Source organism: Antechinus flavipes, chromosome 3 (genome assembly GCF_016432865.1).
Source record: "Antechinus flavipes isolate AdamAnt ecotype Samford, QLD, Australia chromosome 3, AdamAnt_v2, whole genome shotgun sequence".
Taxonomy (NCBI): Eukaryota; Metazoa; Chordata; class Mammalia; order Dasyuromorphia; family Dasyuridae; genus Antechinus; species Antechinus flavipes.
In genome coordinates this window covers 422,785,300-422,803,695 of record NC_067400.1, presented here as the reverse complement: position 1 = coordinate 422,803,695, position 18,396 = coordinate 422,785,300, and the positions used below count along the sequence as shown (strand labels likewise).

Genomic DNA, 18,396 nt, shown 5'->3' with positions numbered 1-18,396 from the left:
AGGATTTTCTCAGAGATTCAGTTATCTAAGGCAATCCCAATAAATTTTGAATAGAAAATGCCATCTGCATTCAGAGAGAAAATTGTGGAGACTGAATATGAACCAATACACGCTATGCTCCTTTTTTTTTTTTCTTTTTCTTCTGTTTTTTCTTCCTCTAATGATTTTTCTCTTTTGTTCTGATTTTTCTCTCCCAACATGATTCATAAAGAAATATATATTTTAAAAATCAATGTACATGTATAACCAGAAAAAAGACAATTTTTTAAAAAAAGAATATTGAGTTCCAGGGAAAAGCAGCTATTTATGATTCTAATTGTCTGGAACATAGAATGGATGAGAAGGCACAATTTAAAATAACATTGAAAACATAGAAAAGAGCCAATTTATGGAAGGCATTCTTTGTTGTGAGTTTTCTCATCTTCTGTTGAATCCTTTGAGAAAATTATCATCACTGTGCTAGTTTCAAAGTCGAGATGGTTAAATTAAAATAACAGAGACAGTACCAGAGATTGCTAAAAATAAAAACATAGTAAGAATACAAAAGAACTAACCTTTCTACCTCTTTCTTTTCACCACCAAAAGCAGCCACTGTTCTAATTGAGGAAAGAACTTCATCAGCCACAGATCCAGCTTTGGCATATGCCTTCAATTCTCTGCCAGTGAGTTTGGCCACACTCTGAAAGCATAAGCAAGAAAGAGAAATCAGAGACAGTATAATAAAGTCAGCTAATTTGTCACTGTGGTGCTTCCTCTTACTAAATAAATCATTTTTCTGCATGGTAAAGCAGCTAAATGATACAGAGGATAGAGAGCATCCTTCTTGAAATCAGGGAGAACTACTTTCATATCCTGCCTCCTACAGTTATTATAGAACAATAGGATAAGTCTTCCACCTTTATCTCTAGCAAAAAGATGATTACTCACTGAAGGTATGGATAATGATTAGTCTTTTTTTTTTTTTAGCAATAAAGTATTATTTAATTAATGTATATACACCAGATTATCACATGAATCCAAGAGACAAACAAAAAGCTAAGTACCCCTCATCTCATCTTTTAATTATTCATTATGAGGCAGCTTCATGGTAGAGCACATATAGTACTAGACCTCGAAGTCAAGAAAATGAGTTCAAGTCTAGGCTCAGATAGTTACAACTGTGTAACTCTGAGCAAGTCACTTAACCTTTGTCTGATCAGGGCTGAGTTCATCTTGGGTAATTCATCTTGGGGCTTCTGTAAAATAATGTAATGTAAAATAAAATAATGACAGCTACCTCACAGGGTTGTTGAGTATCAAATGAGATAATATTTGTGAAATACTTAATATAATACCTGAAGCACTTAATAAATGTTTATTACCTCCCTCATGCTATTGGAAAATTTGTGTGTTAGATAGAGCTTGCCAACTAGTTATAATTGAGGATTTAGTTATGGAATTTGTGAAATGATCTGTGAATCTTTTTTCAGTTTCTATGTGAAATTTATTCCTAATCTAGAGCAGAATACAGTATATATTTGATCACACATTTTCTGTGTGCTTGAGTTCAGTAGTTATCCAATTTGTCATTTCTTCTAGTATGGATTTATTTTAGTAGGAATTTTAAAAATTAATAAAGAATGTTCATTGCCATTAAGTTCAAATTTTTACTCCTGAACACCTATGATTCCTTCTCCCAGAACACCTATAATAACCAAGATTGCAGTATTCCACAAACATCTGTAAAATGGGGCTAGTGATGTGCTTATGTTACCTGTTTCAGAGGTGTAAACTTTAATAATGCTTTAATGAGTTATCAGCTTCATCATAATTGTTGTTTGTTAAATATTATTGTGCCATACTTTGCACCAGACAGATAGAAGCCCCAAGATGAATTAGTGCACTTCCTAATGGTAATAGATTACATTGATTATTTGTTGGACAGGCAACCAAAAGATATTTGGAAATATCTTTTTCCTGCTAATTACTTATCTCTGTCAATGCTTCCTACATCTTATCAGTGATTTAAAACACTATAACTGACAACTAATAGGAATAATACTTGATGGTATTCTGGGAAAAGCAAACCCTGTTCAGACTTTCAACCACATGACTGGTCAATTTCTTTCTGAATTTGAATGAATCTTACCAGGCCAATGATTGTTGCTCCTATTCCAAGGAGAGGACTGACCGAAATCATCACTAAGGTCAGTTTCCAGCCTTGGTAAAATCCTAACAGGAATCCACAAACACAAGTGGTCATGCGCTGGATAAAGACGGCAACCTGATCAGCAATGGCATCGTTGATTTTATTAATATCACTGCAAACAAGAAAGGCTGTGATTTCAAAAAACTGGTTATGTCCATAAAATGTCATTTCCAGTTAATGATTTTCTTTCCACCATATATTAATCTAGCACTTTAGTTTCTTCTTCCATAAAATGGGGGAGAATGGTTTGATTGAGATGCCTTCTAAGCTTCTTTTCAGCTCTATATGTATGATTCTATGATCCTACTCAACCACAGGTAGTAAGACCTATATGTTGAAGGACTTCTTAAGAAGTTTTCAATCCATCCCAATATTTCCACATAAGATTTTCTCTGATCTGTCAATCACAGATTGATTTGCATTTCTATAAGGATTTACAAAAGAGCCATTTGAACTTTATGGCCCAGTTCTTCCTTTTAACTAACACAAATTCTGTTATAGGGAATATGTAATATAACTGGCCATCAACCATTTCATGTTCTTGAAAATTCTCATGACATTTACATCTACAAAGGTAAATATTGTAAGACTTAAAAGTTCAGTTCCATTAGCCAAACTTTCCATATTATAATCTCATTCAGAAATTGATAGAGCCTGCCAACTGCAGACCTGAATTTGAGATTTTCCTTTGCAATTGCTTCTTTTCCAGACTGCTTTTAAGTTCCTAGAATGATCTTCTGTGTAGGTGAACTAGTAAGTTTCCATTTTATCTTACTGGTGCATCCTACTCTTCCTCAGTTTTTTCTTCTTGTTCCTGAGACTTAAGTAGTCTAAGTCCCTTTCTCATAGCATCAATTTTCTAATATTTTGATTATCACCAGAGGCTATAATAAGTGTTCCCTTTGTGATAATATGATTATTATAGTTGACAATGTATAGGGCATTAAAATATCACTTTTAGAAAGCATCATTTTGAAGACTAAACATTTAGAAAAATCATAATAGAAATAATTTCAATGTATCATTTACTCTAGAAACATATATGAGTATAAATAGACTATTTCAAAGGTCTTTGTATAGGTTTAAGCTTTAGTGGGCTTCACATATTAAATATATATTGTGTTATGTATATATGCTGTTCCAAAAATATTTCCATATTTATATATCTGTATGTTCCAAATGTATGTATATACATATGTATGCATATAACAGGTGTGTGTAGTAATATCTTCTTCTTTAGTAAATACTTAGGTTATGATATAAAAATGACATTTATATTTTGATACGTTGTTATGATGCTTATCTACTTACTCTGAGATTCTGGTATTCAGTTCTCCCACTGAATTGCAATCAAACCAGCCTATTTCCATTCTCATTACTTTCCTAAAGTAAATTTGTCTCATTTTCTGTATCTGATGAGCTGCAGCAATTACCCAAAGACATATCTGGGAAAAAATAATATAGGATTTTAGAACAGTAATATTAAAATTCTGTTCCAACAAATTTCACTTTATCATCCTAATAAGAAACCACTTTCAAGGGGAAAGGATCTACATGTACAAAAATGTTTGTAGCAGCCCTTATTGTAGTGGCAAGAAACTGGAAACTGAGTGGATGCTCATCATTTAGGAATGGCTGAATAAGTAATGATATATGAATGTAATAGAATATTGCTGTTCTATAAGAAATGATCAGCAGGATTATTTCAGAAATGCTTGGACAGATTTACATAAATTGATGCTAAGTGAAATGAGTACAACCAAGACAACATTGTACACAGCAATAATAAGATTATGTGATGATCAACTGTGATGGACTTGGTTCTTTTCAACAATGAAGTGATTCAGGATAATTCCAATAGAGTTGTAATAGAGTCATCTGCATCCAGAAAGGGTATTATGGGGATTGAATATAGATTTACAACATAGCATTTTCAACTTTTTTGTTGTTTATCTGATTTTTCTTGTATGGCATGATAAATGTGGAAATATATTTAGAAAAAATGCACATGTTTAACCTATAAAGGATTACTTCGTGTCTAGGGGAAGGAGGGGAAAGGAAGGAAGGGGGAAAAATTTGGAGCCCAAGGTTTTGCAAGGGTAAACATTGAAAACTATATTTGCATGTATTTTGAAAATAAAAAGCTATTATCAAAAGGAAAAAAAAGAAACTACTATAAAAAATAGCATTGGAAGAGATAGAAAAGGGAGAATTGGCCAGATTTTGTATTTTAGACTAGGGCTTAAACTTTTTTCACTTGTGAATTCTTTTTGCCTAAGAAATTTTTATATGACCCAAGGTAAATAGGTATATAAAATAGGTATATAAATCAAACATTTACTGATAATAAATTATTATTTTGTGATACTCAATTCAACTATGAGACCCTAGATGCCATTGCCACAGTGGCTAGGCTTTAGAATGAGTGCCTGATTCTGAACCTAGCTGCTTAGTTTTCATCAGAGCTATCTCTAGGGTATTGTATTTTTGTTTGTTTGTTTCTTTTTGGTGGGTATGGGAAGGGGGTGTTTTAGGATATATAATCCCAAAGGGCCATTAATATCTTGTATATTCCCTTCATTTAACAGATAAGGAAACTAATACTGAGAGAAAATAAGTGCCCAAGGTCATTGAAGTAATTAATAGAACTAGCATTCAAATTTAAACCTTCTTGTCCTAAAGGGATTAGCCATAATTCCCTAGCACCCTATATCATTTGTATATGTCTTTTTTATGTATGTACACAGAAGCTCCCCATCCATCTTACCAAATAGGTTGCTGACTAGCATTAAATGAAGTTTGGGTCAAACCAGGCAAAAATCATATGAACAAAGAATGAGAGAAGAGTGGGAGAGTTTTTCTTTTCTCCACAGCAAAGCAGGGCCTATTATTACCTCCCACAAAGCTATAAAGACAAAAACAAGTTGATTCATTCTGACAAAAATAACTTTATCTTTGGAAGTCTACAGTCAGTAGTAAATTTAATGTTTTCCCACAAAAGAGCTGCCAAAAGATGTTTTGCAAAATAGGCCAACTAGACACTAGGTATCTGAATATAGAGGGTCTATGGATGGATTTCAGTGGGGCTGAGAACCTGGAGAGGAAAGTTAGTCTTTATTTAGATGAAATTGGTTTCCTTGATGCTCCTATATATCTTATTTTGTGCATTTAAAAGCATTATAGGCTTCATCAGACTGTCAAGAGAGTCCATTTTAAGGACCCCTGAAGGTCACAGTTATAAGAGATTTTAAATCCTTCAAATTTCAAGGAATAGAAAAATGATTTTGTTAGAAAACAGAGAAAAAAAGTTGCATTTTAATGTGTTACTCTGACATAATCTTTTCTGTACAAAGAGAATGGCAAAAGTCAGATCATGACTTTGGAGTGACTGTCCAACATTGAGCAAACAAGTCATCCCTTCTCCCACTGAACTGCAGTCAGATTTTGAGTGAAATGTGACAGTAATCTACCACCATCAAAACTTCACTGGTATGTTGCAGAGAGGCATGGTGGTATAGTCTATGAAGCCCTAGATCTGAAAGCTGCCTCTGATGCTTCCTACCTGTATAATCCTTACCTCCCCAAACCTATTTCCTCATATGTAAAATAGGAGAGGTAAAACAAATGGCCTCTAGATTCCTTCTAGCTCTAGTTCTATGATCCTGGATGATGGGGGAGAAAACAAAGTATTGAATTCCTACTTCTCCAAATCACAATGAGAGGAGGCATAATGGATGGAGTTCTGGCTTGGAATTAAGAAGTCCTGAGTTCAAATCCAAATTCAGGTACTCTCTATTTTGTATGATCTTGAGCAGGTTACTTAACCTAGCTTCAATAAATTCATCTGTAAAATGGGGATAATAATAGTACCTATATTATCATACAATGTTGTTGTGAGGATCAAAAAAAGTCATATTTGCAAAGAATTTTGGAAACCTTAAAGCACCATATACATATTAGTTATTATTTTGATAATAATTATTCCCAAATGAGGTCCAAAAATTAGTATTATAATGCAATGTCCTTGAGAAACTAGTTAAGAATAAAAATAACTGAACAAATTCATGTGTCACATAAAGAACATTTCCTACATGGTCTAAAAGAACATCTCAATCTTTTCTCAATGTGATCAGATTGGAAAAGGAACAAATTAACAAATTTAACCATAAAAGGGGGGCGAAAGGTATTTTTCTTGATTCCCACACCAAAGGCACTCAATTCAGCTCAGTTCAGTAAACAGTTGTCCAATAATAACTTGTATTCTTACAACACTTGACCATTTATAAAGTAAATATTATCTCATTTAATCATCCATAATAATCCCATAAAAGCCATCACTATCTCTATCCTCCTACATAGAGATTAGGTAATTAAGCTTCACAAAAGCTGTCACTTTTGACCAAGTTCTTAAAGCTGGTAAGTTGCAGACATGACTAGAAGCAAGGACTTTTGGGTCCTAATTCATTGTTCTTTCCTTCACATCAGTGTTTACCAACCTAGTAGATCAGTAAAAAGTCTGAATTCTCTCTGATGAACTACTTCAATCCCAATATTAGCTACCAGTACATCAAGAGGAAGCAACAGAGAACTTGGGAAGAGAAGGAAAGAAAGAACAGAATGAATAGAAGGGTAAAGCACTAAGAAGGAAGGAAAATCAAAAGGAGTCATTAGCTTTAAAAAAAAAAAAGTTCGCAAATGTTAAAAGGAAAGAATTTTTGGTAGTATAAGTTTTATAGATTGTTTGACATTTTTTTCACAAAATAATTAGCAACTGGGAAGAATTGCATCATATACTGTTATACCCCTGGTCAACAATTTGGCATGGAAGGTTCATCTGGGAAGAGTGAAGAAGAGGAGGACAGAGCAGCAGTGGAGGAAATAAGCATAGTCATTACAAATTCACTCCATATTTTTAGCTTGTTCCTATCTGAATTAACCAATCAACATGCATTTATTATGTGCAGGGCACTGTACTAGTACAAAGAATGAAACAAATTTTACTTTCTATGAATTTATATTTGAAAGGAGTCAATCTTATATATACATATAAATATAATAAAATTAAATATAAGGTCGTTTGGGAAGGAATTACTAACAGTTGAGGAGATCAAGAGAAGCTTCATACTTCAGTATGTATTGTTTGAACTGAATACTGAAAGAATAGAGGAGAGGAGGGAATATATTCTAAACATGGGGACAACCAGGAAAAGGGAAGGAAGGAGGGAAGTGGAATGTACCTTTGTGAGATACAGAGGAGAGAGAGAGAGAGAGAGAGAGAGAGAGAGAGAGAGAGAGAGAGAGAGAGAGAGAGAGAGAGAGAGAGAAAATGTTAGTTTAGATGGATTAAAAATTCCAGGAGAGAGAGAAAGAGAAAGAGAGAAAATGTTAGTTTAGATGGATTAAAAATTCCAGGAATTTTTTGGTTGGTTTTTTCTTGTTGCTTTTAGGATAGGAATGTCTCTCCATTTCTTTCTGAGAAAACTTGTTTTTGTGTTTAGATTGACTACTGAATTCAAAAAACTTCTTTACTATGAATGGTTAATATTTTTCAAGTTTAATTTTTACTATATAAAATATATAGAAGATGATACTGACTTGGAGGTATCCCAGGAGGAAAATCAAAAGACCAGCTCCAGCATAGTAACTGGCAAATACGATCATCTCATTTTCAATATCCAACAACCTTCAAAAAAGGAAATATTTAAAAGGTCAGAAGTGCTAAGTATCAAGCTTTCTGAGTTGAATTTTATTAATGGGCATATATGCTAATCAAATTTATTATCACTCAATCAACAATTATGTTAAATACCTACTGTATGCCAGGTTTGGGGGTAGTTGGGGGTACAAATACAAAGAAGGAAACAACACTCTCAACCAACTTTTGTTCTAATGGAAGAAATAACAAGTACATTTATAATTATATACAGCCCAAATGCAAAATGAATAAATCCAAAATACCTACAAAGTAAATACAAGAAAGTAGGGAAGGTAGGGTGCTCACACTGAGTGGAGGGGAACCAGGAAAAGCTTCATACTGAAAGTGTTTGAGCAAGTATTAAAGAAAGGACTCTATAGGACAAAGATAAGGAGCAAGTCCATTTCAGAGAGGGCAGATAGGATGCCAGCCCTGGAGTCAGAAAGTCTCGTCTTCCTGAGTTCAGATCTGGTCGTTTGCCTTAATTTCTTCATCTGTAAAATGAACTGGAGAAAAAAATGGCAAGCCACTCCAGTATCTTTGCCCAAAAAAATGTTAAATGCGGTCACAAAGAGTTGTTGACTATGACTGAAACAACTGAACAATAACAAAACTTTGCAGAGATAGTGAGAATAGTCAATACTCAATTCATTGGAAGGAAGATGGTTTTTTTTTGTATGATGAAAAAAAAGAGGATAATTTGCCTGGATCACAGAATAGGGGAATGAAAGAAATATCTAGTTATAAATATAAAGGTAGATCAGAACTTGTTTTCAAAGGATTTAAAGAATTCATGGGCAAAACTTAAATTATTTAAAAATCAGCTTTATCTCTGTGGCATTACAACTGAATCACTGAATGACTTCAAAAGACTCAGTAATAATCACTCAGCAAACACAGATGCCTTCATGCTACAAATTAAGAAGCTGGACACATAAAGGAGGGAAAATGGTGTGAATGACATCTAGTCTATCGTCATATGCTATCTTCTTGTCAAGATGAGGCCAGCAGTCCCTGGACACCAATCCAGTATTCTGGCCTCTCCACTCATGCTCAGCATATAATAATAATTATATATATAGAGAGAGAAAAAGTTTGAAAATCCCAATAGACTGTCTCCAGAGACTCTTGGGTAGAATAATGTGAGCTGTAATTCAGGAGGTTTAATGTCATCTCCTCCAGGAATCTAAACCAATTTTATAGCTCTTCCATTTCAGGGTGATGTTGTAAAAAATGTTCCTGTCACTTTCCCATGGGGAAAAATGTGTTTCATTAGCTTTGTCTTTATGCTGGGTACACACCATGTAGTTCCATTCTCCAGGATTATACTTAGTGCTACTGCCAAAGGCATTTATAGTAAATAGCATGGAAGGCAGTTAGGCATGTTACCAATGTAATTACCAGCACTGTGAAATAAGAGGAGATAAAACATTTAGGAATTACTTTCAGGTGGCAAAGAATTAGAAAACAAACCCACTGCCCTCATGACAGCCCCATTTTTCAGGGACTGGACAGAATGACAATAGACTCGCAACTCTAGGACAAGAAAAATACCCTTTTAGAGTTACTGAACTTTACTACTAGAAGATACCTTAGTGATCATCTATTCTAATAATGCTTTATAAATGAGGAAACTGAGGCACAAAGAGATGAAGTGATTTTCTCAAAGTCACAAGAAATTAGTGGAAGAGCAGAGACTAGAAATCAGTACTTCCAACTTCTTGTTCAGGACTCTTTTCATTAAACTATAATTATTTTTTCTTATTATTTTCCCTAAACTTCTGCATCCTATATTCCTGCCTTCTTCTGAAAGTTCCCTTTTTTAAGGCCAAATTCTAAATAGATTTATCTTGCCTTCCCTTGCATCCTAATAGCTATTGTCCATATCATCATTTGACAATTAATGACAAATTCCCCTGTGAATATTATTCATTGTCTCTGTAAACAAAATAAAATAAGACATGAGACCTCCTCCCAGAAAGTCATGGAAAGTTGGGTTCTGTTGAAGCATTGTTTATATACACAAAGTAATAAGGTAAAATGAGCCAGGCAGAGGGTCAGAGGGATTTATACTGCCAGAGCTCCAGTGCTAGCTTGGATCATTCTCATCTAGCTGATTTGCATCACATGGCACAATGGAAAGAGTGCAATATCTGGGCTCAGAAGATCGGGTTCAAATGCCAACTCTGCCATTTACTGCCTAACATTTCACTGTTCGGGCCACACATGTCCTTATCTGTGACATGAGATTGGAAGAGATTAGTATTAAGTTCCTTGCTAGTTTTAAATCTATGATCTTATGATTTAATCAGTCTAGATATACTATAATGAAGTTTCATGATGTCAATAATAGTATTTGTGCATGATCCTATCGTAATGATGCTATTGCAAAGTGCTGTTAACTAGAGTCGTGTAACCCAAGGTTTGCCCATATGACCCTATTGTATCTCTTTTATTGTGCCTTTGAATTATTATTGAAATATTTTGTTGCCAATTAACTTTTCATTAATTTATTGTTAATTAATTTTGTGTTGTCTCCCCACCTACATTAAAAGTTCATTGAGGGCAAAGACCATGATTTTGCTTCTTGTTCAGAATGCCTGATAGCTGAGTATGGTTTGAAGTCCTATTTCTGACAATCTTAGCTGTGTGAGTAATTGACTAGTAAAAGTTAAAATGCAAATTGCACAGGGCTCAGCCAGAAATTATTCTTGAACAGTTCCACACCAGTGTCTGGCTTAGGCATCAATGCTACTTTGGAAGTCTGTACTAGACACTGTAAAGTTTGCCTCTGCTGCAGATGATGGGGATGGCGGTGCTGACTGTTGGGTTCACATACAGGAAGCAAAAGTAGACATTAATCTGTAGGCTATATCTGTTTAGCCCCTTTAGTTGGTTATGAGAATAGATCATCAACAGTAACTGCAATTTGTGAGGACAAAAGAGAATACTAAATTAAAAGGGATGTTTCTACCTTTAATTGCCAAACTCCAAAACCACACTAAAGTTGGTATATTCATCAATCTGTTCTAAATCCTCAAAATTATATTCTGCCTATGAGATATGAGGGAAATGAGAGTAAAGAGTGGCCTATGTGCTACCCATATTTTTCCAGGTTATGTGAAATAAAATGTTCTAGGATGAGAAAAAAAGGCACCAAATATTGTACCCCAATTCTTCAAGGACATGTAATTTCATCATTTCATATAATCTCTCCATCAAAATAGATTATGTCATTACCTACAAAACATTTTAATAGAAAATTTTGCCTTAATACATCCTACAGAGATGCTCAATAAATACTCTTACTAAAGAAATATACAATTTATACAATTGTCTAGGGAAGCTGATTATAAAAAATGTACTTATCTAATTCATCAACAGAAATAAGATTATCATCTTACAATAAAAAAAATTTCCCAGAAGATAAACATTGACTACTGACATAGTAGGAAAGACACATTTCAATTATAATTTCTTAACATTCAAATGTCTTTGGTTATAGAGGCAATAATTTGAATTGTTCCCAACACAAAAGTGTGAATTATGGTATCAATTCTTACTACCTAAGTATGTTTCTATGCCCTCCAAATAGGAATAACTAATCATTGTCCTTAAAGAGAAAACAAAGATGAATTTTATATATTTAAAATACATTTGATGAACTAGTAATCCACTAGGATTCAATCCTGTTACAGTTATAAAACTCTAGCAAATATTTTCTAAAGTATGAACCTATCAACTTTTTGACCAAGCTTTTGTGTTCCTGAAACCTATAGAATGTAATATAGACACGCCTAGAAGTTTGTCTTGGTTAGGTTAATTTCATAGCAAGGAATTTTAGAAAGATGATCCCATCTCTATTCATCTATCAGATAAAACCACTACATTTATTTAAAAGCACTTCCCCATAAGTGATTATATGATTATGATGGAATTTCCAGGTTTTTCTGAGAGCAGATGCTCTCAGAAAAACCTGGAAATTCCCCCACAAGTTCAAGCAAAGTTAATTAGCAATTTGTCCAAAGAAAAATCTGACTATCTGAATACAGACTGAGGCATCCTTTTTTTTTTTTTTTGCTGAGGCAATTAAGGTTATGTGACTTGCCCAGAGTCACACAGTTAGGAAGGGTTAAGTGTCTGAGACCAGATTTGAACTCAGGTCCTCCTGACTTCAGAGCTCTATCACTGCATCACCTAGCTGCCCCAGCATACTTAAATTTTTTTTTTCTTGAGGGTTTTTTTTGTGTGTGTTTTTGCAAAGAGATCTAGGTCTTCTTTCACAATTTGCCTTTTATAGAAATGTTTTGCATAACTTCATTTATGCCTTCTCAGTTTGGGGAAGGAGGTGAAAAAAAGGGAGAGGATCTGGAACTCAAAGTTTTAAAAACAAATGTAAAAAATTGTTTTACACTTATCTGGGGAAAATAATAACATTAGAACACACACACAAAATAAAATAAAATGAAAATAAATAAAAGCAGCTTCCCAAACAACTGTTTGGGAAACTATATGACCCCACTATCAGTTAGATTTATTTATAGCTATTGAATATCTCTGTAGAATATATTTAAGATTCTGTGTTTGATATTCAATAGACAAAGACATAAATTTCAATATTTTTGTTATCTGATACATTTCCTCAGTTAAAACATAGGCTCTCCAAGGGCTGGAAGCCCCCATCAAGGGGGCTTCTTGATGCTAGTTATTATCTCAATTGTATCCACTACTCTTAGAGAACTCATTTCTTGTATCAGACACTCAGGATTGGGCTGCTTTTGGCAAAGTGCTCTTCTGTAGAGTTCACAGATCTGAAATAACTTCCGTCTTGAAGCTACTTAAAATTACTTAAGCCTGTGTAAGTTGGTTCTATAATTCAGTCCTAGGCTTTCTTTAGACATGGTTATTTTTCCTGTGTTCCTAAGACTGCATATAGATCACTCAGAGAAACATGTTTCATTGTAGGCAAGGCAGGTATTATATCAGCATAAAGAAGAACACAGAGATGTTCAAGGAAAAAGCTTCTCCTTTTGCAATTGTTTGTGTCCCTGGCTTACTGAGAATCTATCCGACCTGTATAACTTTGGGAAGTGGATCATATTAGTGCTTATGACACAAACTGAACATTCCTTGATGGCAGAAACTTTACTACTCTTCATTTGGTGAATTCTCTAAAGAAGAAGATCTCTAAGATCTTCCTCAATGCACAGAACTCTACTATCTGGGCCAATGCCTGTCTACCAAGATAGAAGCATTTATTTTTTAAAGAATCACTTAAAAATTTTTTCATAAAAGCTACATCTAAAAATCGATGTACTATTTATATAAAACTGTATTTTCTGATTTTATTTAATGCTTTCTCTTTCTTTCAATTGAATTACCTCTCAGTATTTAAACAATTCAAAATGAGAAAATGTAGAAATATGTGTGACTCTTGCTTCTTTGCAAAAAAAAAAAGAAGAAGAAGAAGAAGGGGAAGAAGGAGGAAGAGGAGGAGGAGAGGAGAAGGAGAAGAAGAAGGAGAAGGAAAAGGAGAAGGAGAAGAAGAAGAGGAGGAGGAGGAGGAGGAGGAGGAGGAGGAGAGGAGGAGGAGGAGGAGGAGGAGGAGGAGGAGGAGGAGGAGAAGGAGAAGGAGAAGGAGAAGGAGGAGGAGGAGGAAGAGGAGAGGAGGAGAAGGAGAAGAGAAGGAGAAGAAGAAGGAGAAGAAGAAGGAGAAGGAGAAGGAGAAGGAGAAGGAGAAGGAGAAGGAGAAGGAGAAGGAGAAGGAGAAGGAGAAGGAGAAGGAGAAGGAGGAAGAGGAAGAGAAAGAGAATAAAGAGGAGGAGGAGAAGAGGAAGAGGAGGAGGAGGAGGAAGAGGAGGAGGAGGAGGAGGAGGAGGAGGAGGAGGAGGAGGAGGAGGAAGAGAATCCAATCAGTAAGTTTTAGGCTGGAAACTCCCTTTAATAGGGTAGAAATCTTGGAAATTTAGAGAAATAGAGAGGAATTTGTTCCTATAATTACATAACAGTGCCACCCATAACCTCACATATCCATTTATGTCCTACTGAAATATTTATTTACTATTGACAGAAGCTGATATTGATTTTCTTAATATGACTATTCACTATACTTTATTATTCTCTTTACAAGGCTATAGTTGTCTGAGCTGAGAATTTCTATGTTAACAGAGAGAGAAAAAGATTACTTCCACCAGCATATTAATACTCTATATAAAAGAAAAGCCTTTTCTTTTTCTTTATTCTTTATGTACCACAGCCTATAACTGAACTTTGCTTTCTAGTTTAAGAGTAAACAAATATCTAATAACAGAAATTCAGAGTATATTAAGAATTTCACAGTTCACATATGGCAAGAATTGGGAGAATTCATCATTTATTATGACTAGCTAATGACCTGAGAATGACAGGAATTCCATGATGCCATATGTCTAAATGACACTAGAAAACAAGTCATGTTTAAAATCATGAAAACCCCTAGAGCTAATAGATCTCTGAAAGTTAGAAGTTTTTACCCCGGATGTAATCTAGAACTTGACCTAAGAATAATGATAGCATAGGGTGCTATTGTACACTCCAAAGAACTAAGTAGCTGAGAATTGGCTTCCAGGAGTAAGTCATGCTCTCTCATGACCAAACCTAACAAGTCATAGCTCTATTTCCAATACTACTGTTCAAGGAAACTTATTATCAGAAGCAACAAAAAGGCCTTTTCCTATAATGCAATGTTATGTATTCTGACAACAGACTATAATATAGGGAAGCTTAACTGGATTGTTGAGTTTCTGATACTTTACTATTAACTAATGATTAGAAATAGGTGAAAAGTACACATTCTTCTGGGAAGGGTTTTTCATAGTCAAAATATGCTACACCCTTTTTTCCTCTTTAAGTAGACATTGAGTATGAGTGCAAACAAGACTATCTTAACTATGAAATAGTAGGAATTTTAGGTCTACACTGCAAAGTCCACTTCCTTGCATTGAGTCAGCAATATATCTATTATACATTCCATGGTTACAATTAAGCTTATGTTGGCCACTTCACAAGAAGAGAAAGAAAGAGTATCACAATAAGTTACAATTAAACCTATGTTGGCCACTTCACAAGAGAAGAAAGAAAGAGTATCATAATAAGTAACTAGAGGATAGAATAAGAACCTATGGATGGAAGTTGTATAAAGAGATAGGTTTTAGCTCAATGTAATAAAACTTCCTAACTGATCTATCCTAAAAGAAATATTTAGTTCACCATATCTAAAGGTATTCAGAGGATTGATGGCCAAGTGTTGGGAAAAGTTATAGAGAAGGGATTTCTGGTTAGGTGTGGGTGTAGATGGTTTTTGAGATCTTCTCAACTTTTAGAGTACATGATTTCTGCAATAAGAACAGACTTTTATACACCACTAGACTCTTCAAAGCCATTGCTTTCTCCTACATGATTACAATAGTCTCCTATAGGGTAGAGCCAGCTATTCAAATTCTAAGTCATTTAACACCCTTATGTCGTTCAGTTGTTTTCAGATATGTCTGATTTTGCGACCCCATTTGGAATTATCTTACAAAAATACAGGATTCGTTTGCCATTTTCTTCTCCAGCTCATTTTGCAGATGAGGAAATAGAGGCAAACAGGATTAAGGGACTTGCCCAGAGTCAAATAGCTGATAAGTATCTAAGGCTGGATTTGAACCCAAGAAGACAAATCTTTCTGATTCCAGGTCTGACCCTCTGTTCACTGTGCCACCTAGCTATCTAAAATCCTTGCGACTCCCTCACATTAAAAGAAAAGCCCTCAACCAAATGGATCACCAGCCTCAGAATCCACATGATATGGTAAGGATTTTGTTGGGAAACATAAAACGTATATACTAGAAGCAGAATATCCAATTAAATCAAATTAAATTAGCCTAGAGACAGAACAAAGCTATTTATAGTATCTTGCATGAGCTGAGAGTCAACCAAGTTGTTAAATCTTGAGAGCTGTCAGGTAAAATGAGTAATTTCCAATCTAATTTCCCCTGAAATGGGAAGGTCAGGTGAAGATAGTGGTCCCCTTAGGCCAAAATATCTTGTAGCAATTTGAATAATTGACATTTCTGCTTACCATGTGTCAGATACATAGTCTCCAGAGCTGCCCAAAAAGTCCCTTTCCCAAATTCTGAAATTAAATGTAAAAATTGAACAAAAGGGAAAAAGAATAAATTGAGACAACTCACCCACAACGGGTCCCATTAGTCTCATTGTGGTTGAGGGAGCTGTTGGCCCACACTATGGTATTGTTCACACATATCTTGCCGGGGATGCTAAGCTCTTGTAATTCAATGTCATACTCAATAAAAATGTCTGCCATCAAGCCAAAAATAAGTAACATTCCTGGTTGGGCCATTCCATGTATAAATGCACAGAAACTTCCTCCAAACATCAGCCAGTTGTCCCTTGATGAAGAAAATCGAAACTTGAAAAGAAAAAACCCCCAAAGTTAAGAATATGCAAAATATATATATACTATAACATATTGAAAGTAGCATATATACAAATATGTAACATGACATACATACTTGCATATATTTAAATGCATATGTGTTAATGTGCATCTATACAAAATATTCAAATCTATATTCTAGGAGGTGAGATTAAATTATGATTTTTATAACAGTCATATTCAATATCAAATTTTCTAAGGAAATCATTTCAAACAAGTTATCTAATTTTGTTCAATTGAATCTGCTTACCAATTTCAGAAACTTATTTAAGTTTTTCTTTATTTAAGTTATAATCACTCATTCAACAAATAATCATCATCAAATATTCTCAACATTTCAAGGCTTACAAAAAATCTTTGCTCATAACAATCCTTTAAGAGAAGTGACAAGCCCAAGATCACCTAACTAAGAAGTGTTTGAGGTAAAAGTGGAACTTAAGTCTCTAACCTCAAGGTCAGTTCTCATTCCATGAGATTCTTAACATTGAGTCCAGGAACTTGAATTTAAAAAAAATATATATTTTGATGACTATATTTCAATATAATGTAAGGCATTTGTAATCTGGTTTATTTTATTGTATGCATTTAAAACTACTCTTCTAAGAAGAGGAGTGGAAGCTTCACCAGAATGCCCAAAGGTCAGTTTTTATGACAGAAAAAACTAGAGAATTCTGACACTACCCTATTGCCTCTTTCATAATTATTAAAAGGGCCTGTTCATTTCTATCTTTAAGTCAACTCAAATGCCTCCACAAGACTTCTTAACCTCCTCAGCTTTCTTAGAATAGAAACTCTTGGTAGGTAAGGACTGTCTTTTTTAAACTCACTGTTCCATCTAGCACACAATGGGCAATTAGTTCATAAATGTGTATTGCTGTTGTCACTATGTAGTATGCATTATGTTAGACATTGGAGGATTGGCAAGACCTGGTGAGGAAAGCCCCTCAGAATGCATGAGTTAGTCCAGCCTCTAGCTCTTAATAGCTTAGGTGCTTGGGCAAGCTGCTGAATATTTTAAGTTTCTCACCAGTTGACCCCTAGCTTATAGGGGTGTGAGGAAAGTCCTTTGAAAATTGTAGAGCATCTTGCATTTATGTTTTTCCTCCCAGGTTATTTATACCTTCTGAATTCAATTCTCCCTGTGCAACAAGAAAACTGTTTGGTTCTGCACACATATACTGTATCTAGGATATACTGCAACCCATTCAACATGTAAAGGACTCTTGCCATCTGGGGGAAGGGGTGGAGGGAGGGAGGGGAAAAATTGGAACAGAAATGAATGCAAGGGATAATGCTGTAAAAAATTACCCTGGCATGCGTTCTATCAATAAAAAATTATTTAAAAAAAAAAAAAAGAAAGAAAATTGTAGAGCATCACAGGTATGTCAGTCATGACCAATTCATGATCATGTTAGGAGTTCCAGATCTAATTTTCTAAGATTACATGGTTCTATTTGGGCATTTGAATATTTCACTAACTCTGAAATCCCTTCCCATTCCTAATGCCCTAACCTATATAGATACTGATTTGTACTTTGACCTGGAAAAAAAAAATCTATATCTTTTGATACAGCTAGATAAGCACACAGATTTGCAAAAGATTTACAATCACATGAGGAACATTTCTTCCCTAGAAAAACATTTTTCCAATGTATAAAAAAGTATATTTGTACATGTTTGTACAAGACAAATTGTACATTTTCCAATATATAAAAAAGAAAAATGGTCCCTGAATTTTATTATTTAGCAAATTTTCCCAAAATGTCAGAATTATCAATTATTACTTTATACTTTCTTCTGTCCTTTCTTATGCCAGACCTGTTTATCTAAACTTTACAGGAGAGATCTATGATTTCATTTATGGCAACTTAGCCCTAAGTAAAGAGATGGAGGAGATCTGAAATCTCATTTTGATTCTGACTTAATAGAAAAATAGGGATCAAGTTACTTGCCCATACTCTCACAAATCAGAGTCATGATTTGAATCTAGGTTTCCTGGTTTAGAATTTTTTCCAGCCTTTCAGGATACCTTTG

The 18,396-nt window shown here is 34.5% G+C and overlaps 1 protein-coding gene across 2 annotated transcripts in view; it reads right to left on the bottom strand.

Annotated features, from left to right (window-relative positions):
* Positions 1 to 18,396, bottom strand: part of ABCB11 (ATP binding cassette subfamily B member 11) — a 111,261-nt gene that overhangs the window by 81,400 nt on the left and 11,465 nt on the right. For both annotated transcript variants that reach the window (XM_051986219.1, XM_051986220.1), the window contains exons 4-8: positions 16,097 to 16,335; positions 7,784 to 7,871; positions 3,500 to 3,633; positions 2,129 to 2,300; positions 555 to 679 (exon numbers count right to left, since the gene is read on the bottom strand). In XM_051986219.1, the coding sequence (XP_051842179.1) occupies positions 555 to 679; positions 2,129 to 2,300; positions 3,500 to 3,633; positions 7,784 to 7,871; positions 16,097 to 16,335 (758 nt within the window). The remainder of the gene's footprint in view (positions 1 to 554; positions 680 to 2,128; positions 2,301 to 3,499; positions 3,634 to 7,783; positions 7,872 to 16,096; positions 16,336 to 18,396) is intronic.